This window comes from Apodemus sylvaticus, chromosome 3 (genome assembly GCF_947179515.1).
Source record: "Apodemus sylvaticus chromosome 3, mApoSyl1.1, whole genome shotgun sequence".
NCBI classification, from domain to species: Eukaryota; Metazoa; Chordata; class Mammalia; order Rodentia; family Muridae; genus Apodemus; species Apodemus sylvaticus.
The window spans coordinates 160907628-160932728 of NC_067474.1; the positions used below are offsets into that span (position 1 = coordinate 160907628).

Sequence of the window (25101 nt, forward strand, 5' to 3'; positions counted from 1 at the left end):
AGAATAACAGTTGACAGGGAACGTAAACTTACTTGACTGATAGGATTTCAGCTTTAGAAGATTAAAAATTATTATGCAGACAGATGTGGGAATAGTCTGAATTGTGAGAATATATGTGGCAGTATATTAGGACAGAGTTGCCATACGGAAATGGGGAAATGATTGCATTGTCAATCTTGGTCTGATTGTACTTAAACTGGATCTGTTTACATTCAATTGATCAACTTGGTTTTTACATGTGTATTCATGAAACTTCACTATGTGTTGAATTGGAGCCATCCTAATTAGTTTTCTGACTTCCATGTGAAGCTTTTGAAGATTATGTTACTCTGAATTGAATCCTCTAGTACAGTAATTCTCAACTTCTGGGTTGCCACCCCTTTGGGGTCTATTTCTGGTACCCACATGGTGGCACACAGCCAACTCTTAACTGCAGTCTGAGAGGATCTGATGTCCTCATTCAGCCTCCATGTGTACTGCCTACAAACAGTGCATAAACATACATACAAACCAAGACCCCCAAACTTTCTTAATTAAAATATCTATTTAACTCATTCAACCTAATCCAAAGAGATTTTAAAATGTCCAGTATCAATCAGTGTGATAATTTTTTTTATAGAGACATCAAACATACTTCCTTTACTATATTGATGAACTTATACTGCTTCATTTTTTTCAGTTGTTTGTGATTATCTCTGATGGAGAACTTAGTATAAAGGGGTTTTTGTTTTTGTCGGATTTTTGAGACATACACGGTTTTTCTGTGTAGCACTGGCAGTCCTGGAACTCCCTCTTTTAGACCAGGCTATCTTCAAACTCAGAGATTTTCCTACCTCTGTCTATTTCTGAGAACTAGGATTAAAGCAGTGTTCCACTAGTATCTGGCCAATAATTTTAACAATGGATTCATATAAACTGTATTGAAATGGTGAAGGATGAATCTATCTATCTATCTATCTATCTATCTATCTATCTATGTATAGAAGGAACACACATTAATAAATTTGACACTTTAAGTTGTTGAGACTGGACTCTAATGTCATTCTTCTTCAAATATCACTTATTTATTGGTTTTGAAGATTTTTCATCCTCTAGAGTCTGGTATCACTGTCCCAAGATGATGGAAACATCTGGTTATGGCTTGCTGCAGTATGTGCAAAAACTCAGTGATGAAGAGTTCCAGAGATTTAAAGAGCGTCTGAGGAAAGAGACAGAAAAATTTAAACTTAAACCTATCTCCTGGAATAAGATTAAGAACACATCCAAAGAAGATCTGGTAATGCAACTGAACAAACATTATGCAGCAAAAGCATGGAATATTGTGTTGAGCCTGTTTGTACAGGTCAATCGGGAAGACCTCTCTGCCATGCTTCAGAAAGAAAGGAGAGGTAAGTGAATATCGGGAGAAAGGGGACACATGAGGAAAGTTAGCCAAGCAGGAAATTGTTTCTTAAAATAATTACATCTCAACAGTAGTTTCCCCTCTTTGTCCCCCCCCCCATTTTCCCTCTCTTCTCCCTCACATCCAGTGCTCCTACATTTACCCTCAGAAAATGGGAGTCCTACAAAGAATATTAACCAAACATAACAAGTGAAAAGACTAGGCACAAACACTCACATTGGACTGGATGAGGTAAGCAAGCAGAAGTGTCCCAAGAGCATATGAGAAACAAACCCCAATGCTCACTCTTATTGTTCTCATAAAAACACCAAGATAAAACCCATAATGTGAAAGTGATATCAGTGTTGAGTTGTACATTAGTTGAGAAAATTTCTAGACACCAATGAGTGATATATACAGACCGTCCTTTAAATGGGGTAACCTAATGCACATAACCATTACTAAGAAAAGAAAATGTAGGATCCATTGAAACTAGTAAGGCAGATATTTATTAATACTGTTTTAGGGTTTTACTTCTGTGAACAGACACCATGACCAATGCAAGTTTATAAAAGACAACATTTAATTGGGGCTGGTTTACAGGTTCAGAGGTTCAGTCCATTGTCCTCAAGGCAGAAGCATGACAGCATCCATGCAGGCACGGTACAGGAGGAGCTGAGAGGGTCTACATCTTTATCCAAAGGAATCCAGGAACAGACTGGGCTTTCTCAGGTATCTGAAAGGAATATTTTCAAGCCCATCCCCACAGTGACACACTTCCTCCAACAAGGCCATACCTTCTGATAGTGCAATCCCTGGGACAAGCATATACAAACCATTACATTCCACTCCCTGGCCCCCATAGGCTTGTTCAAACATAAGTCTATTAGGGCCATTCCTAAACATAATGCAAAATATATTTAGTCCAACTTCAAAAGTCCCCGTAGTCTATAGCAGTCTCAACAGTGTTAAAACTCCAAAGTTTAAGGTATCTTCTGAGATTCATCTACTCACTCAAGTCTAATCCCCAAAGCAAGACAGGAAATCAGCTAGGCAAACTCTAAACTCTGAATCTCCATGTCTGATGCAAAGCAGTCTTCAGATCGTCACCTCCTTTTTCATCTTTGATGACTACAACAAAGTGCTTTCTCCTGGGATGGTTCCACTCCCTGTTACCAACTATTCACTGTCATCCTGTGGCTCTGGCATCTTTAATATCTTGTGTTCCCCAAGAAAACTTCAGCTTCATAGCTTCTTGTTCCAATGTCTGAGATCCACACATGATCTCCAAAGGGCTGGTGTCATTTCTCCAGCTCTGCCCTCTGTACACTCTAAGTTCAGGTAGATCCCCTTGACTGCCACTGGTGTTCATGGTGATCATCCCATCATACTGCCATCTCAAATATGTTGGGGTCTTCCACCACAACTAGGCTTCACCAAAGCCTCTCATAGGCTCTCTACATGGTAACAAGCTTCAACTCTTTTGCTTGACCCCTTCAGTCCTGGGGTGTCAACAAAACCTGAGGCTGCACTTTTCACTAATGGCCTTCCATGGCCTCTCATGGTGCCAAGCCTCAGCTTTTCTTCATGATTCCTTCATGCCTTCAAAACCAGTACCACCTGTGTGATTCTTACACATTACCAAGTCCAGACACAGCACAAGGTTCAGCCTAGGCTATCTCTGGTATACAGCCTCTTTGTGCTCTCAGAAAGCACTGCCCAGAAGATTTCATCTCAATGATGCTAGTCTCTTCTTAATCACCACTAATTTCTTACCTCCAGCTAACCAGCAAAAATTGTCCCAGTAGTCTCCTTCTCCTCTTGAATATAAAGCCAGAGACATATGGCCAATGTTGCTGAGTTCTGCTGCTTGCAGTAGTTGGAACATGGCCCCCTTGTTCTATGATATTATTACTAGCTTCCTTTTTTCCAACTGCTTCACTGCCTAAGCTTGGCTGTCCTGGTTCTTGCTCCATAGACTGACTTTGAAATCAGTATCTGCATTCCTGTCTCCTAAACAATGGGATTAAAGGTGTGGTCCATGAAACCTGGAATTAAGTTTTACTTCACCTAGACTTTGCTCTGTTCTAAGCAGGCCTTGAATTCAGAGATCTGCTTATCTTTGCCTCCTGGTATTTAAGGCTTGTACTACCCCACACGGACTCAAATTTACCTGGGTGGAATCTTGTTCCCAAGTTGTCACTACCTTAATTCAATGTAATATCATTGAATTCTGATCCATTTCACTTCCTGGAGCCCCTTTAATAGTCAAGCTGCACACCTGCTACATATGTGCTTGGAGGCCTAGGTCCAACCTGTGTGTGCACTTTGGATGCTGGATGGATGTTTGCATCTGTTTGCATCACCTGGGGCATGGAGCTCCTCAGAAGGCAGCCAGACTAAACTCTTGTATCTTGTACTAGACAACCTAACAAAGTATCATAAATACTGTCAGGGATTGATGCTTTCCCATTGGATTGTTCTCAAGTAGGGATGATGATTGTCTGGACATACTTTCCATCTCTGTTCCATCTTTGTCCCTGCATTTGTTGTCTAAACTACCATAACTATGCCATTCTAGCTCCTGCCAATGCTTATTGAATATATAGTTTGAGGTCAATGGACATTCCGGGCTTTACAAGACTCTGCCTCTAAAATCAGAAAAGAAAAAAAACCTAGATTAAAGCATGACCAATTCTAGCTAATATCAGCTTAAGTTTTTGTTCTCTTTAGGAATACTATACACTAGGCATGCTTACAGGATGGGAGACACTGGGCCGGGGAGCTGGAGCCATTCCTATGAACTTGATGGGACTTCTTTTGTGTTGCTTGGCTACACATGCTGATATAATGATATTCTTTTAATAACCATTCAATTGATTAAATATTTACATCATCTTCATTTTAAGAAGTCATATTCAGCACATGGCACATTCCACTCAATTAAAAGCTAGGCCATATAAACCTCAGAGCCATAACAACATGAACCACGTAGTAGAGACTAATAGGATGGCTGAGTTATGTGTCTGTCCTTGGTGGACCTGTGCAACTTGTTCATCCAATAACAAGCCTTCCCAGCCATAGCAATGTTACTGTTTTAGGATGTGCAATTGTGTCCTAGGAAAGTTGTCTTGATTGTGAGAGGCAGTATTGGTTTGGGTTTTAGCCCTTGCCAGATGACTGAATTACCTCTCTTAGTGACAAATTTTAAAATACAGATATTATTATATATTGTTGTTTAGAGACACAGAAGTACAGAGTGAGACAACAAACACAGAGGGCAAAGAAAATTTTCTTAAATTAATTGCAGGTTTCACATAATAGAAATAATCTAGACCTTATAGTTTCAAATTCAGCAGTGAACCATAACCCAATCCTAATATTGTCCAAATTTACAAAGTCACAAATTCTTAACATATCATTTATAAACTATTATTAACTTAGTTTTATTTTTAATTTTATTTCTGTGTGTGCATAAACACGTGGATGTGTGCCATGAGTATAGATTTTTGGCATCAGATCCCCTGGAGATGCAGTTGCAGGAATTGGAGGACTATTTTGTATGCATGCTCAGAACTGAATTCAGGTCCTCTGCAAAATCAGTATGCACTTGTAAACTGTGAGCTGCTGCTCCAACCCATATTGATGTATGTAAATATTAGTGTTAGTATACAGTTGAGTGCATATGGAGGTGAGAGGACAAATTGTTGGAACTGCATGCCAGTCCAATGTACCCCATCCATTAAGATGTATTGGCAGTCCAACACTCAACATTTTATAATGTGCATAGGAAATCTTTTTTTGAAAATAAAATGAAAATATAATAGATTTAAAATTCCATGCAAATAACCATTTTCTGTTTGGAAAATATATCCATTATATGAACAATTTGCTTACACATATCAACATGCACCACATGTAAGCAATGCTTGTGGGGACCAGAGAAGGCTGGAATCACTGTAGCTGAAATTGACAGTTGTCAGTGGCTTTGTCAGGACTGGGACATGAACCAAGATACTCTGGAAGAACCATCAATTTAACTTACTGAGCATCTCTAATTAGTGCATTACGGCCACAAGTCCCAGTGAATCTCAGGGCAGACAGTAGGCTCTAGCCTTCTGAAATACTGATACCAGAAAAAAAACTAATAAGAAAATGTCCAAGTGTGGTATTGATCATGTCCTGGTTGTCTCTTACCTACCTCCATGAATGAGAGAAACAGTTTTTCTTAATCTCATTTGCTTGAGAACACTTATCTAGTTACATTAAACAACATAGGTGAAACTATGAGATGCATATGATTTAACCTAGACCAAACTGACACCCTGATTAGGATTGTTACCCATAGATTTGAAATCATATAACCGCAAAATTTGTTTCATTGTCTTGTTAACCAAAGCAAATCTTGCTTTGACTAAGCATAAATTATAAACATGCTTATAAAATTGAAAAAATTTCCAGGCAATGGTGGTGCATGCCTTTAATCCCAGCACTTGGGAAGCAGAGGCAGGTGAATTTCTGAGTTAAGAGGCCAGCCTGGTCTACAGAGTTCCAGGACAGCCAGGGCTACAAAGAGAAACCCTGTCTTGAAAAAAACCAAAAAAAAAAAAAAAAAAAAAAAAAAAAAAAAAAAAGAAATTGAAAAAAAATTATAAATAGAATGATTCTTAGCTGGGCGGTGGTGGCATAAGCCTTTGCTCCCTGTACTTGGGAGGCAGAGGCAGGCAGATTTCCGAGTTCGAGGCCAGCCTGGTCTACCAGGTGAGTTCCAGGACAGCCAGGGCTACACAGAGAAACACTGTCTCAAAAAATAAAATAAAATAAAATAAAATAAAATAAAATAAAATAAAATAAAATAAAATAAAATAACATAACATAACATAAAATAATAATATAATGATTCTTAAATGACTCACTGAAGATAGGACCATTTTAGACTAGATAGTAACAATCTGAGTTCTACTTCATAAAATTATGTACAAATAAAGTACTTATGGATTTGCTCCTGGGGACATACAAGATCCTTGTTAATTTGAAATGCAATAAATACTTGGAATTCATGCTTTACAGTAGCTGCTTTTCAGAGATGAGTTACAAGTTTGGTCACAATGCTTTCAAGGCAATATATAAAATATCACCCTGGATATAGGGAAACCAACCGAGAGTCTACAGTTTGGGACCCATGTTGGGCACCAAGATGATACTGACTAGTTGAGTACTGTTTCATTGTGAATTAAAGCACATACAGGCAGGAAGAGTTACAGGGAATGTGAAATCAGTTTATTGGCATTATAGAGTTGTCTGGTAGAGAAGGAGCCCTATATATGGGAAACAATTGACTCTAGATGGGGTTCCCATTTTTCTTTGTTTTAAATACACCTGCTCTTTGAAGAGTTTCTTTCTCTATTGGCCCTAAAATATTCATATGCCACATCTAGCATTGTGACTTGAGGCCCTGCTTCTGTTCTCAAGCATGGAAATAGTTGTATGCAATAGTGTTTTCTATCTATAGGTGTTAGTATAGACAGTACTGGTTGGCTGGTTGGTCAGTGGAAAAGAAAAACCTACACCAGGTTCTTGTGAATGGAAATGGGAAGTTATTGCAGAGGAAGGGTTGGGTGGCTCTCCTTTATTTTTTGCTCACCTCAGAATCCATGGCTTCACTGCTCATGCAGAGGTATAGATTATTGGTTAGACATGCATTTAAGAAGTACTGTGATACATTCTTATGAGTATTCTATTCTTAATTCTCTGTATTCTGATTTTATCAATTACAGATAAACAAATAAAATACAAAGAGAATATGAAGAATTCATTCCAGCACATATGGACATTGGAGACCAACACTCATATACCTGATAGTAGCTACCACACAATTATAGAACTCGAGTACAAAGCATTGCAGGACATATTTTATTGGGAGTCAGAGCCAATCACTGCAGTTGTATCAGGTCCTAGAGGACAAGGTAAAACTATTTTCTTAAGAAAAGTAATGTTGGATTGGGCATCAGGAAATTTATTGCAGAACCGATTTCGGTACGTTTTTTTCTTCTCTGTCTTCGCGCTCAACACCACCACAGAGTTAAGCTTAGCTGAGCTTATCTCAAGTAATTTGCCCGAGTCTTCAGGGACACTGGATGACATTTTATCAGATCCAAAAAGTATCTTGTTTATCCTGGATGGATTTAATTATCTGAAATTTGACTTGGAACGCAGGACAAACTTGTGCAATGACTATAGGAAGAAGCTGCCAACAGAAATCGTCTTGAGTAGTTTGCTACAGAAAATAATGCTCCCAGAATGTTCTCTTCTTCTTGAATTGGGAAACACAAATTTTTCAAAAATTACTCTTTTGCTGAAGTATCCAAGAGAGATAAGTATTACAGGATTCTCTGAACAGACTATAGAATTCTACTGTGTGTCCCACTTCAAAAACCATAGAGGCATAGAAATCTTTGAGAAATTAAAAAGCATTCAACCATTGTTCACTTTATGTAGCATTCCTTTTTGGTGCTGGGTGATCTGTCGTTCTTTAAAGTGGCAGTATGAGAGCAAAGAAGTAGAAAAACGTTTTGGTGAAACAGATGGGATCGTCTTCACATTATTTATGGTGAGTGCATTTAAAGCAACATATTCCAGGACTACTACTAGACACAACAGGTTCCGATTAAAGACCCTATGCACCTTGGCTGTAGAGGGAATGTGGAAACAGGTGTATGTGTTTGACTCTGAGGACCTCAGGAGAAATGGGATATCTGAAACAGATAAGGCAGTATGGCTGAGAATGAACTTTTTCCAGAATCAAGGCAACAACATTGTGTTTTATCATCATTCAATACAGTGGTATTTTGCTATTCTTTTCTATTTTCTCAAAGAAGATAAAGAGACCCATCACCCAATTATTGGAAGCCTACCTCAATTTCTAGGAGAAATGTATGCTCATAGACAGAACCAATGGTTCCAGACACGGGTATTATTGTTTGGAATGGCCACTGAGAAAGTTTCCTCCTTGCTTGAACCATGCTTTGGCGTTATATCAGCCAAGGAGGTAAGACAGGAAATCATTGGATACATTAAAAGTCTCAGTCAACAAGAGTGCAATGAAAAACTGGTACATACCGGGGAATTGTTTTTCTGTCTAATTGACAACAATGAGGAAAGATTTGTCAGACAAGTGATGGATCTATTTGAAGAAATTACTGTTGATATTAGTAATGCTGATGATTTGACAGCAGCTCAATACAGTCTACAGCGAGCCTCAAAATTGAAACACCTTCACCTTCATATACAAAAGAAAGTTTTTTCAGAAATACATGATCCAGAAGATGGTGACTTAGAAACGTTTAATTTCCGCAAAGAGTGAGTATGTCTCTAAGACTTGTCTATTGTTGTTCACTTCTACTTTACTATCCAGAGCAGTATTTTATAGATGTGTCCATCTTGTATGCAAGCAAATTCATGTTGAAGGCAGAGAAAGATGTGGGGCATCTTTCTTTTTGTTCTCTGCCTTAATCCCTTTGAGGTCAGTCTCTTACCATCTTAACAAGGCAAACTGGCCAGAAAGATGGCAGGAGCTACCTGTTTCCAAGTTCTAATGATGAGCCTACAGCCTCAAGCAACCATGTCCACCTTTTTATGTCAGTACTGTGGATGTGAACTCAGATTCTCTTGCTTGCACAGAAGGTATTCTTACACTCTCAATCCTCTCTCCAGCATGGTAAAGCTCTTATATGTCTGTGCTTGATTGTTTAGATGTTATTATCAGAGAGGCTTTCTATTGAGTCTTATTACTGATGTTTGGAGCTGTGTAGCCCTGAACAGTCATGTCTTGAATTTCTCCATTTATACAAAGAAGAAATTTGTCACATGGCCAGTGTGAGGTGGAAATGTGAGCATCTCCATTGCAGTGCCTGATGCTTTTCCTTTACCCATTGTGTTTAGAGTGTCCTGGCCATTGTGTTGGAGAGGATTTGGGAATTTGTGTCTGTTTTAAGTGGCACTCATATTATATTGTTGTAATAGTTGACTTGTCTTACATTGAATTAAATCTGCTATCTCTTACTTGATCAAATTGTATAAATTTTTTACTCAAAATAGAAATCAGTTCCCTCAGGATTTCCAAACATCTACACAACTTCACATAAAAATCATGTTTTCTCACTAAAAGAGGAGGCACTTGAAAACCTAGTGAAATTGGAGGCCTTCAACAGTGAATCATAGATAGTAATAGTGAATCCCTAGCAGAGATTCAATTCTAGTTTCTCATTTCAAGCCACATCTCTTTATTATAATTTTTATTCAGTGCATCATTTGTAATTTCATTTAGATTTATAGTGCATTCTGTTAACTCTCACTTTCTATTCACTTCTGTTTTTCTCCTACCTGATCATCCAAATTCTTTACAAGATCCTTTTCTCACATTAACATCTTTTTGTTCTGCTAGCTATGAACTTTAGGGTTAAAATCAGTTAGCCAATGAGTTTGAAAATAGCATGTTAGACTTTCATGGACTCACTTGTTAGTATAACACTGAAGGTGATTCTTCTCCAGAAATCAACAGTTCACCTGAGAGGGGTTCATCTATGACCCTCTCCCCACTTTATTTTTTGATTGGTATGAGGCACGGTATTTTGCTGGTCAATTAAGGTATCCATAGCTGCTGTGGATAAAGACTGCAATATCTCCAGGCTCAGAAGCTGCCATTTTATGTTTCAGAGTGCTCTCTTCTTTTTTCTCCCTGCTCTCCTCTCCTCTCCTCTCTTGGCCTTTCCTTCCCTCCTCTCTTCTCTCTCCTCTACTTTACTTTTTTTTAAAAAAGATTTCTTTATTTTGCTTAAATTTTATGAGTGTTTTGCCTGAATATGTCTATGGACCATGTGAGTACGGTGCCTGTGGAGTTCAGAATAGCCCATTAGATCCCCTGGAACTGAAGTTACAGATGGCTGTGTGCTTCCACATGGATTCTGGGACTCAAACCTGGGTCCTATGCAAGAGCATGAAATGCTCTTAAACTCTTAGGCATGCCCTGCTCCAGGGATTACTTTATTAATCACTAATCTATGTTGACCCATTTTATCTGTATGAACTTTAGACAGTACCACGAGTAACTGCCAGCTTTCAGAGTGGCTAGGGATTGATCTGCCTATTTTTTTATTGATATATTTTTATTTACATTTTAGATGATTTCCCCTTTTCTGGGTCCCCACTCCTCACAAGTCCCATAAGCTCTCTTCCCTCCCCCTGTTCCTCCATCTACCCCTTCCCACTTCCCTGTTCTGGAATTCCCCTATACTCTTGCACTGAGTCTTTCCAGAACCAGGGGCGACTCCTCCATTCTTTTTGGACATCATTTAATATGTGGATTATGTCTTGGGTACTCAAAGTTTCTAGGCTAATATCCACTTATCAATGAGTGCATACCATGATTGATCTTTTGAGACTGGGTTACCTCACACACAATAGAGTACTATTCAGCCATTAGAAACAATGAATTCATGAAATTCTTAGACAAATGGATGGAGCTGATCTGCCTATTTTAGGAATATCGTGAATTGAATTTAGCCATTAGAGAATAATGATATGTTGTTTTCTCATTGCAGAATTGTAGCCGTACATTGGCCTATGATCTGCAGTTATTTACATAAATTGCATGGGTTGGATCTGGACAGTTGTCATTTCAATAGAAACGCCATACAGGATCTCTGTAATTCAATGTCTCCATCACCTACGGTGCCTCTGACTCGTTTTAAGCTCCAAAGATTGTTGTAAGTTTGATAGTCACATATCCTTAAATAAATGAAAGACATTCCCTTTCTTCCTTGTGTAGAAGATTCATGCATAAGTAAATGTAGAACAAAAATCAAAAGTAGTTAATAATATCAAGAGTCACATATTTGAAGGTTTATGTCACACGCACATCTGATTTATATATGATTTTTAAATGCCTATACATCTTTGAGTCTGTACACTAAAATAACATTTAACATGTACTGACTATGGTATAGAGAACCTGATGAATATAAAAGGTCTATTTTAATTATTTTAAATTGTGAATATATATGTGTGATTCTGAATTGGGTTCTTTAGACTTACAGTTATATAAACAGTTGTGAACTTCCCAAAAATGGGTACTGGGAACTGTACTCTAGTCCTCTGCAAGAACTGTATGTACTCTTAACCACTAAGCCATCTGTCCAGCCCAATGTTACTTAGTCGTCATTATGACATATATTTGTTATCATGAGAAAACATAAAATGGCATAAGTTTGGCTACAATTTTCTCACCTTGAAATGGAATAACTACAAAAAGAAACAAAACCTTATATGTAATTTTCTTAAACTCTGCAACTTATTTTATAACCATTATAGATAGTGATGCCTTAAAAAGTTAGTACTTGATAAGCCTAGTGGTAGTGGCTTATCCTTTAATTCTAGCACTAGGGACACCTAGGGAGGTGGATCTCTCAGTTTGAACCCACCTGTTCTACAGAGTGAGTTTCATTACAGACAGGTCTGTAAAGTAAACATGTCAAAAACAAACAAGAAAAAAGGGAAAAACATTAGTAATTAAGGAGAAATAGGCCATTCCCTTTGGATATATAGCTGGGAATATTAATACAAACTCAAGTATTTGCATTATACATAAAGTATAATTCTGGTTTGCTTTTTGGTTCTTTGACAAACACTATGACCAAAGGCAGCCTTAGGGAGGAAAATTCTTTTATTTTTATTTTTTTTTTTACGACTCCTTGGTCATAATCTATCACCGAAATAGGGTAGGTAGGGCAGGAACTTGAAAGCAGGACCTTAAACAGAAATAATAAAGGAATGATGCTTTCTGGTTTGCTTCCCCATGATCTGCCTCCACAACCTTTCTTATTCAGATTAGACTTACTTTCCTAGGGTTAACGCCCCTCATAGATGCATTTCTCCACTGATTAGCAATCAATAAAATGCCCAATAGTCATGCCAATCTGATGGAGGCAATTCCTCCATTCAGGTTCCCTTTACCAAATTCATACCAGTTGCTACCTTATTTAGCCATGGCAAGTCAATCTAGAGTTTGATGTGAAGATAACCATGAATCTCCTTACAATGTCCTAGGGTTACAAAGATGTGTGTGGGTGGGGGAAATGGAATGAAAGGGAAAGATCTGAGTAGCTTGATCCTTAGTGCTTGTCTGGTCTGTAGAGATAACTAGGATGCCCAAACAACCACAGTTATGTATAACAAAGTCTGAGAAAGACCAACTTATGTAAGTTGGTCTGCCATGGTCCCACACATCTTGATATAATATGGCCCTTGGTTTGATTCTGCAGGTGCTCCTTCATGACTAACTTTGGAGATGGTTCATTATTTCGCACTCTTCTTCAGCTACCTCGCCTGAAATACCTGAACCTGTATGGGACTAATCTCTCTAATCATGTGGTTGAGATGCTGTGTTCAGCTCTGAAATGTTCAACATGCAAAGTGGAGGAGCTATTGTAAGTAAATGCATTTACCACACTCAGTAGTTTTCTTAGAATGACTTTGAAAATCACTTTGAAGGCTTAACTTTGACAGTTATTTTTAGCACATACTATATAAAGTGAGTTTCATTTTGACTATTCCATTTTTGTTTTGTTTGCATACATGCATGTACACCTGTACACAGGTGCCTTAAAATGACAGGAAAAGGCATTATATCTTCTGGAACTGTAATTATATGCAATTATGAACTATTTTGTGTGGGTGTCTGGAATTGAACTCTAGTCCTCCATTGAAGCAGCAAGTGGTAGCTGCTGATCCCTATCTCCAGCTCCCCATTAGGACATTTTCAGCCACGTTTATAATACACACCTATCAAATTCATTTATATTCTGTTGGTTCCCATTTCTCTCTATTTTTTCCATTTTTTATAGCTTATTTTTTCTAATGTCTGGAATACCAACATAATAGTATATATGGATCTTATTATATGTATTTAGTTAATGTGTGAGACAGGACCATCATAGAAAACAGAGGTCAACTTGAGGTGCTTGGTTAAAAACTTACCAGCATAGAAACTTCATAAATAAAACTTTCACATAGTTCTTGTTGGGAGGCTAGAGAAGAAAGGTAAGAGGCAGCTATGTAACTGGCCTATGTAGAAATGGCACGAGAATGCAGAGAAGTTTGTAGGGTACTGATGATCTATCACTTGTAATTGACATAGCATAGACGTGTCTTTAACACCATTAACATTTGTGATATGATGGCTTATGTTAGGCAATATGCAATTTTGTATTCCCCACTCCATTTATGTAAAAATATTATAAACTTTTGTATTTTCATGAATGCTTAGTGATGGTAGCAGAAACATTTCCTCTGTTTGGACTGTTGCCTTGATTCCAGACATGAAGGTTCCTACATTTTCCAGGTGATGTAATCAACTATAATTCTAATGAGGTGATTTTTGGTGGGCTACTGAATGGCCAGGTCCCATAAGAACAGAGGTGGCCCCAAGTTCTGTAATTGTCAGTCTCCTTGCCTGTCCTCCATACGTTCAGTTTGGAGTGAGTCAGTCATGCTTACATGGTAAAGCATCCATTAAAAAAGACCCAAACTTCAGAGTTTTCATCCTGCTTAGTATTAACTGTCAACTTGGCCTGAAGTTAATTCCTTTGGTTCAGTAATTGTCTATCAGGATGATATGTTCGGAATATTACTAGGGGATTAGTTGACATAAGAGTGTCCAGTCTACTTGGTCTAGGCATGGTTCACTGAGCAGGTAGTTCTGGTCTAGTAAGAAGTCTAGCTAGTTAATCACAATCTAGCAAACAGGTCCATTATGATTCTTGAGTCCAGCTTCCTCTGCTGATTCTCTCAATAATGCTGTGACCTGGAACTATCAGCCCAACCATTTCCTGTTGGCTTTGGTGAGAGCGTTTTATCATGGTGATAGAATGAAATTAGAAGAGCAGTATTCAAATTTGGGAAATATATCCTTGTGGAGCACATTACATCCATGAGGCAAAGGTTCTTCTACTTGACATCCTTCTAGATCTTTTCCATGCACATGTCCTCTGAGTCTTTCTATGATCCTTATCATATCTTTTGGATATACTAAACTAGCATATGGCAAAACAACATTCAAGCTTCAAGACTGCCTCCAAAATTTAAACACAAGGAGAAGGATAAAAGAATGTCAATCTCTAGCTGGTTTGTCTTCATCAGGCTAGATACAATGGGCTTTATAACTGATAACCTGAAATCTAGAAGGTAAGGTAACTGGGAGAGACCTGAGAACTAAATGTGTGTGTGTGTGTGTGTGTGTGTGTGTGTGTGTGTGTGTGTGTGTGTGTATGTATGTATGTGTGTGCGTAAATGTTAGCAGTAATCAGACTTATGGGGTTGCATATTATATTTTAGTGTGAGGTCTATATGTGCACTGAAGACATGACTTTTATCTACTAATTCTAGTAATGCTATATCTCTCTCTGTTAGGTGTTATGACAACCAATATCAGTAAACATTTTCAAACGGATCTTAGAACGTAAAAATCACCCATAGCTGAAAACCACTGGCTTGAGATTGTTCCCAGTCAGTAGAACTCTATAAATTCACTATGATAACTAAACAATTATGGTTATAAATTAAATAAGCCTATAATATGTCTGGACTGGTATTAGATTCCGGGGCATTCGTCTATTCAATAGACAGTGTTAATGTAGATCACCTTAAGACTTTATTCCTAACCTGTGACATGTTTTCTCACATGTAGGTTGGGAAAATGTGACATCTCAAGTGAGGCGTGTGGCATAATTGCTACTGCCCTTATCAACTCTAAGGTGAAACATCTCTCATTGGTTGAAAATCCCTTGAAGAACAAAGGAATTATGTCACTGTGTGAAATGCTGAAGGACCCAAACTGTGTCCTGGAATCACTGATGTGAGTTATTCTGGGAGAGCATGCCCTGGAGGTCTTGCAGAATGCTACACATTGGTCTGAGGATCATAGAAGTAGTCACATGCCCATTAAGGAATACAGGAGGAGAGCTTGCAGTATGTCATTAGATTCAGTCACTTTCTATGCCTCAGATACCATAACAGTAAGTGGAACAAATGCAACCAGAGATATCATGTCACTGAGTTCAGATAAGCCAAAGCTACTGCTGAAACTTCTTTTACATAATTTTAGCTTAATGAATGTAATTATCATGAATAAAGATGCAGCATCAGGATAGATTGTTTACTAGGCCAGACGAAAATTACATAAGAAAAGAAAAAGATTAGTTTCTAAGGCAGAGCTTCCTGCATCTTACTTAAGTCATTATAATCTGTCTCATGCCAAGAGATTGGGGTTGATTTCTCATGGGAGAAGACTGCCAGACTACTACTGTACTAGTGAAGCCACACTGAATAACTTACTATTCCATCAAAGGCCTTAAGATTGAGAAAGTCCTCAAAGGCAACTTGGTTTGTGGAAAAGGAAGAGTATAGACACACACATACACATTATTATGTCCTCTGTGATCATGTATTCAATCAGTAATGCATACCTGTGGAGCATACAGATATGAGCATGCATATAAAATGTAGTTAACATTTAATATTGACCATTATAGAGAAAGCTGTTTAATCAAAGAAAACTAGTTTAGATTAAGCATCCCTTATGTAGACTGCTCATGAAGTGACCAGAAGTGTTTAAATTTCTTTTGGAATATTTGTATATTATGAATCTGGGTAATGGTCACCAAGATCAACCATGAAATTAATTTGCATGCAGTATAAAACTGGCACACATGGCTTGGAGATAGTTTTACATATTATTTTCTGTGCCTTTGTGTTTGATCTGATCTGTATACATGAGCACAGTTGTGTTATTTTCTTATTGTGGCTCTGTGTGATCTTTTAAATCTTTTTGTATTTTGGAGCATCACAAACTTCCATTTTTTGTTTAGGAATGCTTAATATGCAAATTAAATTAAAACTTTAAAAATTTATTAATTTTATGTGTATATATGTGCATTTGCATAAGTTTATGTGTATCATGTGCATGAGCCTGCAGAGGTCAAAGGCAGTCATTAGTCTCTTAGAATTGTAATTATCGGAGACTATGAGCACCATATAAGTGCTGTGTGGGAACTTGGAACTGAACCCTGAACCCTCTGCAAGATCAGAAAACTATAAATGATGAGCCAACTTTCTAATCCTTAAATGAGGCTTGTAAAAGAAAGGAAGGGAAATGTTCTATAAAAAGTTGAAGGATATTTCAATAGAGGAAAATATTACATTAGAAAACAAAATTATTTGATCAATTATTAAATTGTACTTAGTGACTAGTAATTATAAAGAGCTACCTTGATCATGAGTTGCTTTAAATTAGTCTTTAAAATACTTTAACCCATACAAGTAACAGTATTAAGAAAACTATTTAAAATAATAGCATTTGGGTGGAGTAATACCTAAGTTTGTAAAAAACACTTGGCCAGTCAAATATCATGACCTAAATTTGATTGCCAGAACAGATGTGGAAGAGCCAGGTCTAGTGACACACTAAAGAACTGAGACAGCAGGATGGATCCCTGGTGCTCGCTGGAAACTAGTCAAATCTAATAAATGAGTTGCAGGCAAGTGAGAGATGCTAACTCAAAGAATATGCTAACTCATATTCTTTCTGTTCTAGAGTATGACATCTGAGCTATCCTCTGATCTCCACAGGCATGTGTACCTGCACAGAGATAGACACACAAGCAGATACACATACACACACACACACACACACACACACACACAGAGAGAGAGAGAGAGAGAGAGAGAGAGAGAGAGAGAGAGAGAGAGAGAGAAGAGAGAGAGAGGAGAGAGACCAGACTGACAAAAGATATGAGATGAGAGACCAAAAGGAAGTAATGAAAAATCTTAACGGAATCACTAGAACAGAGAGGAAGAGAGGGGGGTTGGAGGAAGAGAGAGCAGGGAGAGTGGTGGTGACAGGGAGAGAGGTAGAGGGGTAGCATGAGATAGTGAGAGATAGAGAGAACTTGCAAACATATAGAGTCCAGAAGACAACTTGTGGGAGTTGGTTATTTGCTTCCATTTGTGTGGGAATTCACTCAGGTTCTTGTCGGCCCCCTCTTTTGCTAGAGGCTGTTGGCCACGAGTCTCAGAGGAGAAAGGGGTCAGAGGTGGAGAGGACAGTTCAGATGGCCATCAATAAGGACAGAATGACCTACAGAGACTGCTATAGCAAGACAAGTCTAGATTATTGTTTCATGGATAGGGCACAGAAGGGATTTTTTTAAGGCCACAGGTGAAAAGGGCAAATTGGTCATGCCATCATGGGAGCAGTATTGGCTGATTGGTTATAGTACAGGACGTAATTATCATCCCGGTGGGAAGGCAGAATAGGATGCATGTGCTGAGTTATACCCTTGCAGAGAGCTCTGTACACTGTCACTTTTTAGACAAGGGCACACAAGGCCAGTCATCTGTATTTGGGGACATGCTCCCAAATAAAACAGGTAGGGAGAGGGAAGCCCCAGTGCGAAACGGTGTCCCCCATTTGGTGCCAAGCTCTGAAAACCACCCACCACTGAGTGACTGCTACCTTATAGCAAGGTTCCCCCAGAAGGTACTCAGATTTGGTAGCCATCTCATCATATCGTTTCAATTTTTTTCATGCAAAGTAGAAATTCAGTATAGGAAGAACATGAAACACTGAGCAGGCTTATGATTGTTGCAACAGTATATGAGTTGCTGACATTTAATCCTTTTTTAGGTTGTCTTATTGCTGTCTCACATTCATTGCCTGTGGCAGCCTCTATGAAGCTCTTTTGAGCAACAAACACCTCTCCCTGCTTGATCTGGAGTCAAATTTCTTGGAAAATGCTGGAGTGAACCTTCTGTGTGAAGCTTTGAAAGATCCAAACTGCACCCTTGAGGAGTTATGGTAGGACTGTGTTTTCATTCATTGCTGGAGCTATTTCAGATGTTGGCATTCAGAAAAAGGTCATTGTCACTTTAGAAATTGTCTTAAGCTTGCCACCCATGATAACTATCTTAAGACATGGAACTCTGATTCATTGGGTTTTGAGGATGAATCTCCGGAGACTATTGCTTCATCACATGGCAAAATATTTACACTCTATCAAGGATTAAGAGATGAATCAGTGATTTAGGACCCTTGTAAGAGAGGCATAAGGACCAGAATCTGCATTCCAGCACCCATGTTTGATAGTTCACCTGTACGTCCTTTCCTGGCCTCCATGGGTACCACCCTCCCCCCACAACATGTACACGGACACTCAATTGGGCACATGCACACTGACACAAATGTAAATGAAGGTACATCTATCAGGCTATCTCCATATACTGTAGAAACCAGCTTATACCCTGATCTTGGAGTTCTAGAGTTTGTAACTCTGTAACTGACATCTATTTATGAACCATCCAGTTTAATGTTTCATTAAAACAGGCCACATAGATTAAGACACCATAGAGAATGATGTTTACTTGAGAAAATAAGGCTGTGATTATTTTATCTGATCCTCCTGGGATGCTCAATGGCTTGCTCACTGTAGTCTCTATCAAGGGAGCTGTTAGAACAAGGGCTGTATTGTATGCTGCTCCTGAGTTGGAACTTAGTAGAATAAAGGGTATAATAGTGGCAGTGCACACAAGGGCAGGGGATTTTTCTTACACATCTCTCTGGTTAAGAAGGTTAAGTATAGTCCTCATCTAACAGAATTGAGGTGATAGGCATGTATGTAAATCAGGCACAAAGATATTGTGTTTATGTGTGAACATCTCAATTTCTAAATCTTTACACCATTGGTATTTTTTGTGACTGTCCCGTGATTTGTAGAGGTTTGTAGTAGCATGCCTATATCACTTAGATGCCAGTAGACCCTCTTGCCTAGGGTGGCAAACCAAAATACATCAAGATGCTATATGCATTCCCCTGGTGGGTAAAATTCTTTCCTGCTTGAGAACTATTTTATACACACATAAGTCCACACATAGATCCATATGTATATATACCTCCATCAATCATGACTCTCTGCATGTGTTTTGTGTCTATTTTCATATCTATCTGCCTCTCATATCCACCCACCTACTATCTGTCTTCTATGTAGTTAATATGTCTCCCTTGTCTATCATTTAAAAATTTATTGTCTTTACTTACATCAACCTTTTCCTATATTCATTTGCAAATCACATTCCATTTTAATCTATATATCTACTAATTTTTATGTTTATTATCTAACAAAAACATGCCTAACTTACATTATTAACATCTATGCAACACCTATGAATTCTCCATTCTTTACCTATATTATACCAACTATCTTCCTTTTGTCTCTTAACATCTCTATTATTTATGGTGCCATGGGGAACTATGAACATGAGGCTTGGGAAGGGTTTGAGGACATTTCATATTAATTATTTGGAAAAGTTCTTAGCACATGAGTCTGAAATCAATGATAAGATAGCTGAACTGACTTTTAAAGGCATATGTATTAAAACTGGGGGAATGAGAGTAGGTATACCACATAATGAGATCAAAGAAGAAGAACTGGGGTGAGCCTATATTCGGCAGAGGATCCCAGATGGAGAAGCATCATCAGCATTTCAGAATTGTGGTCTCTACAAATAAGCCAAGCTGTTAAGATGGAATCTCATGGACTGGGAATGTAGCTCAGTTCCTAGACTACTTACTTTGCATACAGAATCCTGATTTTGGTTCTCCAGCAAAGGCTTAAATAGAAGCTATGGTAGCTACATTCCTATAATCTCAGCACTGAGAGATAGATGTAGGATGGTCAGAAATTCAAACTCATCCTCAGCTATGTGAAGCCAGACTAGGTTACATGAGATTCTCTTAAAAAAAAAAAAAGAAAGAAAGAAAAAGAAAAGAAATGTGATCAATGAATGGCTGCTGGGGGAGGGAGAATCAGTCTCCACCAGGGGTAGCTCTGACCTAGGCTGTCCAATCCCCTGAATATATATACATATAAGCAAACATAAATATATTTATTAGGTTGCATATATGTGTACATATGTTCATGCACCAACATATATACATATGTAACAAGAATAATTAGAGAAGATATTGTTAATTTGGAAGGGGGAACTGGGTGGAAATGGAAGGAGAGATGGAGTGATATAGATGGTTGGAGATGCAGTACTCATATGAAGTTCTAAAAATAAAATTAAGAATGCATCACAACAAAAGGATTGGGGAGAAAGTATTTACATGTATGTTTTTCCAGGTTGTCTGGTTGCTATTTAACTTCAGAGTGCTGTGACGAGATCTCTACTGTCTTTACTTGCAATAAAAATCTAAAGACCCTGAAACTTGGCAACAATAACATACAAGATACTGGTGTCAAACAGTTATGTGAAGCTCTGTGTCATCCTAACTGTAAATTGCAATGTCTTGGGTGAGTTTCTGCTAACTCTCATGTTTGGGAGGCTCACAACTTGATAAGGAAATGCTATAGTGTTAATAAATTTAAGAAGTCCAATTATCATAGGTGCATAAGTATTGAAGATATGCATAGGTCTTGTACAGCTGCTGTGAGAGTGAATGCAATACACCTGTCATGTCTTACCCCACCACAATATCTGATAGTTTTTCTGCCACTTCTTCTGTTATATTTACTGGGTATTGGGGCGGGGGAGAGAATGATATCAATGCCTCATTTGTGCCTTCATACACTGTACACTCTCTGAACTTTGACTAGCTGTGTGCCTATACTATTCAGTCCATGGCAAAAGGAAATTTCTTTGGGGCATGAGAACTAAACTAGTACACAGGAATAATGCTAAGTACTTACAACAATGTTTTTCAACTAGTGGCCCTCAAATACTTTTGATTGGCAAAAAGGATTTGCTCAGTGTTGGAAGTGTGGACATTTGGGACTGGGTAGGTCTTTACTCAGAAGCCTGGAACTGGCACTGAACAGCACATTCTATTTCTGGTATGCTCGCGCTCATAGGTTAGACATGTGTGAGTTTACCAGTGACTGTTGTGAAGACCTGGCCTTGGCTCTCACCACCTGCAACACATTGAAGAGCTTAAATCTAGACTGGAAACTCTTGGAACATTCTGGGCTGGAGGTACTCTGTGATGCTTTGAATCACAAAGACTGTAACCTGAAGATGCTTGGGTGCGTACACACTGTCTCCCATGGTTAGAAATGGCTTCAAACAAGTTCTTCTGTGTCAGTGTTCACAAGCTCTGCCCCACTGAGGCTGGGCTGAGAAGTTCTCTGGTGAGGGCCCACTGATGCACTGTAGTACATTGAATGTTGTCTTTGTTTTCTATCCACTAATGAGTAATATTCTTTGGTAGTGATTAATCCAAATATCATCATCAGTCATGTTTCTAAAAAAAAAAACAAAACAAAAAGCAAAAACCTTTGACTTATTTTTAAAAGTTGCCATTCAGCTCTAACGTGTGAACTCACAAAAATTGTAGAAAATGAGTGGACCTAGAAATATAGCAACCAGAAAGAAATAAACTACATGATTTTGCTCATAAACACATCCTAGTCTACAACATACATGCACACACACACAAACACGAACATGCACACACACAAGAGTATAATATACAGGACATAAAAGAGAAAAGATGAATGTTTATAAATATGTTTATATATATAGTACCCTTTAGGTTACTCAGTAAATATTCTCAAAAGGTATAACATATTTTCAATGCCAAATTAATTTTTAAAACTTTTTTCTTTATATGGGTGACTGTTTTGTCAGACTTGCATCCTGGTGATTTTATTCCAGGTTTAGGGCTATGAAGAGTAATGTTCAAGCAAGGGTGAGGGAAGAGCTAGGATGTTAGCATTGTAAGAATGTGACAATTGGGGCATGATTGACTGAAGGAGAAGGTGGAGAGTCAGGAGGGAAAATTGAGCAAGAGATCTAAAAGTGCGTAGCAGATCAGTGTGAACTCTTTGTGTAATTAAAGGTGAGGAAACTCATGCTTATAGTCACCAGACAAGGAAGAAAGAGGGCAGGAGAAGTTTGAGAAAGCCCACTATACTTTGAGAGAGATATGTGTTCCAACTATTGTGAAATTCAGGGGAACTAATGAAAAAATATCTAAAGGAAATTTTTCAAGAAAGAAAATGTAATTATGTTGAGTGTTGGCTTCTTTTAAGACATTGTTTGCCAAAAAATGTTCAAAATCAAAGCACATGTCTGTGATCATTTACTCCCAAGAAATATTGAAGAAGGCATAGAAAGATGGTAAGAAGTCGGGATCACTTATAAAGCAGCACCTGCTAGACTCAGTAAGGTAGACATACTCATGAACAGACAATAGCTTACTCCACAAGACCTGGGTAAAATCAAGCCAGTCAAAATTCCAAAGATAGAGGAGATTTTCCTGAGGCCTTATCCCTAGATGAAGAGTTGTTTCTATTTGGTCTTCAAGGGGAAGGAGTGTCAGTTTCTTCAGGGATGTGGCTCCTGCTAGGTTGTATATTCTCCAGAGGATGGACCTAAAAGCATACATTTATGGGCGTCTCTAGTTAGATTCACTGAACTCTTGGGCAGGAAAAAGACTTGAAATTTAGACAGAAATGTGGAAGGGTCAGAGAGGGAAATGGGGTTAGGTTATGATCAAAACACATGTACACATAATAAATTCTCAAAGAATAAACACATTGATTTTAAAATATGGGTGTAATGATAATAAGCATTTGGCAATGCATAGTGTCTGTGGAATCAATATTGTTTTTTGTTAGGTAAGTTTAGTGATGATGGAGTAGCAGAGAGAACAGGTGAGCTAAATAAATTCTCAAAGAATAAACACATTGATTTTAAAATATGGGTGTAATGATAATAAGCATTTGGCAATGCATAGTGTCTGTGGAATCAATATTGTTTTTTGTTAGGTAAGTTTAGTGATGATGGAGTAGCAGAGAGAACAGGTGAGCTAAGGTATAGGATATGTGGTAAGTGTCTCACAGAAAGTGAGTAGGGATGAAAAGGGAACAGACTTAATATGAATAATAATGATATTATTATGACATGATTTACACCACTGTTCATAATTTTAAGAAAAGATGACATTATGTAAAGTTATAATGCATGAATATGGTTAGGCACTTAAATAGTGAATGGGGGAAACCAGCCATTTTTACTTCAACATTGTTATATTTTAACATCTAGATACATGTGTATGAACATTATATATATATATATATATATATATATACACACACACACACACACACACACATATGTACACACACACACACACATATATGAATGAATGAATGAATGAATGAATGAAAAGGTCTCTTCTCTCTGTGAAAGAATCACACTTTCTCTCCTGTCTCAGTACATTCATTCCTAGGGATGGATGACAGAGAGATAGTCACAAGTGTAAAGAGATGCAAATGATGGCTAACAAAGCATGGGGTGCTGACCTGGCTCAGTGAGTGTAGGCACTTGCTGCCACACCTGACAACACAAAATCCCCAGGATAAAAGAGTGGGGGGATGGACTTCCAGGAATAGTCCTCTGACCTTCATATATTTGCAGAAACATTCATCTGTATAAAAAATTAGATTTTTTAATTTGGCAAACAGAATTTTCTATTTTTAACCCCAGGCTGGACAAATCTTTATTTCCTGAGAAATCACAGACATTACTGCAAGCTGTGGAAAAGAAAAATAAAAATCTGAATGTTGTGCATTTTCCCTGGATTGAAGAGGAATGCCAGAAGAGGGGTGTTCGTCTGGTATGGAACAGCACAAATTGATCTTGTGAAAAAGACTTAATCTTTATGTCTCTCCCATATATCCTATCCCAAGTTGCACACCATGGTACTGGTAGCTGTTTCCAGAGATGTTCTTCCACATTGTCCCACCACCACCCATCTTTGCATCTCCCCTTACCACGTTGAAATATTTAGATAACAAACACATTCAATAAACACTAAGCTTGTTTGAAAATATGAATGCTTCCTCAATGAATGTCTTAAAGTGTGGGAATTTGAAACTTAAAGGACACTGATCCTCTAACAAACATCACTTCCAACCAGAACTTTAATGTCTTCAATTGATGTAATTCTTAGACCTTCAAATATTCACCTGAACTTCCTATGTGTAGTTCATTCCATGATCCTAAAGGACAGGAACACCATGATGCAGAACGTTGGGAAGTGGAAAGACAATGTCTAGAATTCCCAAAGTGTTAAAATATGGATCTGTAATTTTGGAGAAAATGATCTTAAAAATTCTTTTTTCTACGTTCCAGGGATCAGACCTAGGACTCACTCTTGAGTCTGGAAAGATAACAGTGCTTAAAGTGCTCCTTGCTCTTCAAAAGACCAGAGTTCAAACACCAGCATTACTTTGTGTGCCTCTAGGCTCCCTGTAACTCCTGCCCTAGGGTATCTGAAGTGGACTGTGTGCATAGCCTCCATAGGCACATACATTCATGCACCCATAGAGATTACATATATACACACAAAATTTTAAAACTTAAGAGTTTACATGTTAACCATTAGTCACTATTGCAATTGCTATAAATTACTACCAGTTCAGAGAGTCCCGAGTAACAAGTCAGCAGTGGAGAAAAAGGCAAGGCTCTAAAAACAGGAGGGAGTGGGTGTATAGAAACACATACTGTCATGTGCCAGTCACATGGAGTTATTTATTAAAAACATGGCTTCTCACCCAAATCCTGCCTCAGAACATACATGAAACACAAGGATATGCTGAAAAAAC

General features: G+C 38.1%; 4 protein-coding genes across 35 annotated transcripts in view; 2 read left to right on the forward strand and 2 right to left on the reverse strand.

Annotated features, from left to right (window-relative positions):
- The window catches only part of LOC127681600 (oocyte zinc finger protein XlCOF6-like), a 1434619-nt gene that overhangs the window by 1206477 nt on the left and 203041 nt on the right, over positions 1-25101 (forward strand). The window lies entirely within an intron of this gene.
- Positions 1-25101, reverse strand: part of LOC127681617 (oocyte zinc finger protein XlCOF6-like) — a 1149846-nt gene that overhangs the window by 1055084 nt on the left and 69661 nt on the right. The window lies entirely within an intron of this gene.
- Positions 1-25101, reverse strand: part of LOC127681640 (zinc finger protein 320-like) — a 258929-nt gene that overhangs the window by 172199 nt on the left and 61629 nt on the right. The window lies entirely within an intron of this gene.
- LOC127681606 (NACHT, LRR and PYD domains-containing protein 9A-like) lies at positions 1118-24131 on the forward strand. Of its 2 annotated transcripts, XM_052178056.1 has the most exons (9): positions 1118-1388; positions 7159-8740; positions 10981-11145; positions 12700-12864; positions 15123-15290; positions 18120-18290; positions 20614-20784; positions 21343-21513; positions 23981-24131. In XM_052178056.1, exons 1-9 carry the CDS (start codon positions 1118-1120, stop codon positions 24129-24131), a joined length of 3015 nt encoding a protein of 1004 aa, XP_052034016.1. The 2 variants fall into 2 exon arrangements, with proteins under 2 accessions (XP_052034016.1, XP_052034017.1); XM_052178057.1 differs by lacking the exon at positions 10981-11145.

What these genes read in the sequence shown, in the direction of transcription:
- LOC127681606 (XM_052178056.1), top strand. Translation starts at nt 1,118, where the DNA reads ATGATGGAAACATCTGGTTATGGCTTGCTGCAGTATGTGCAAAAACTC. An exon ending in TGCAAAGTGGAGGAGCTATT is followed by an intron (nt 12,865 to 15,122) that starts GTAAGTAAATGC and finishes TCTCACATGTAG; the next exon opens with GTTGGGAAAATGTGACATCT. An exon ending in TGCACCCTTGAGGAGTTATG is followed by an intron (nt 18,291 to 20,613) that starts GTAGGACTGTGT and finishes ATGTTTTTCCAG; the next exon opens with GTTGTCTGGTTGCTATTTAA.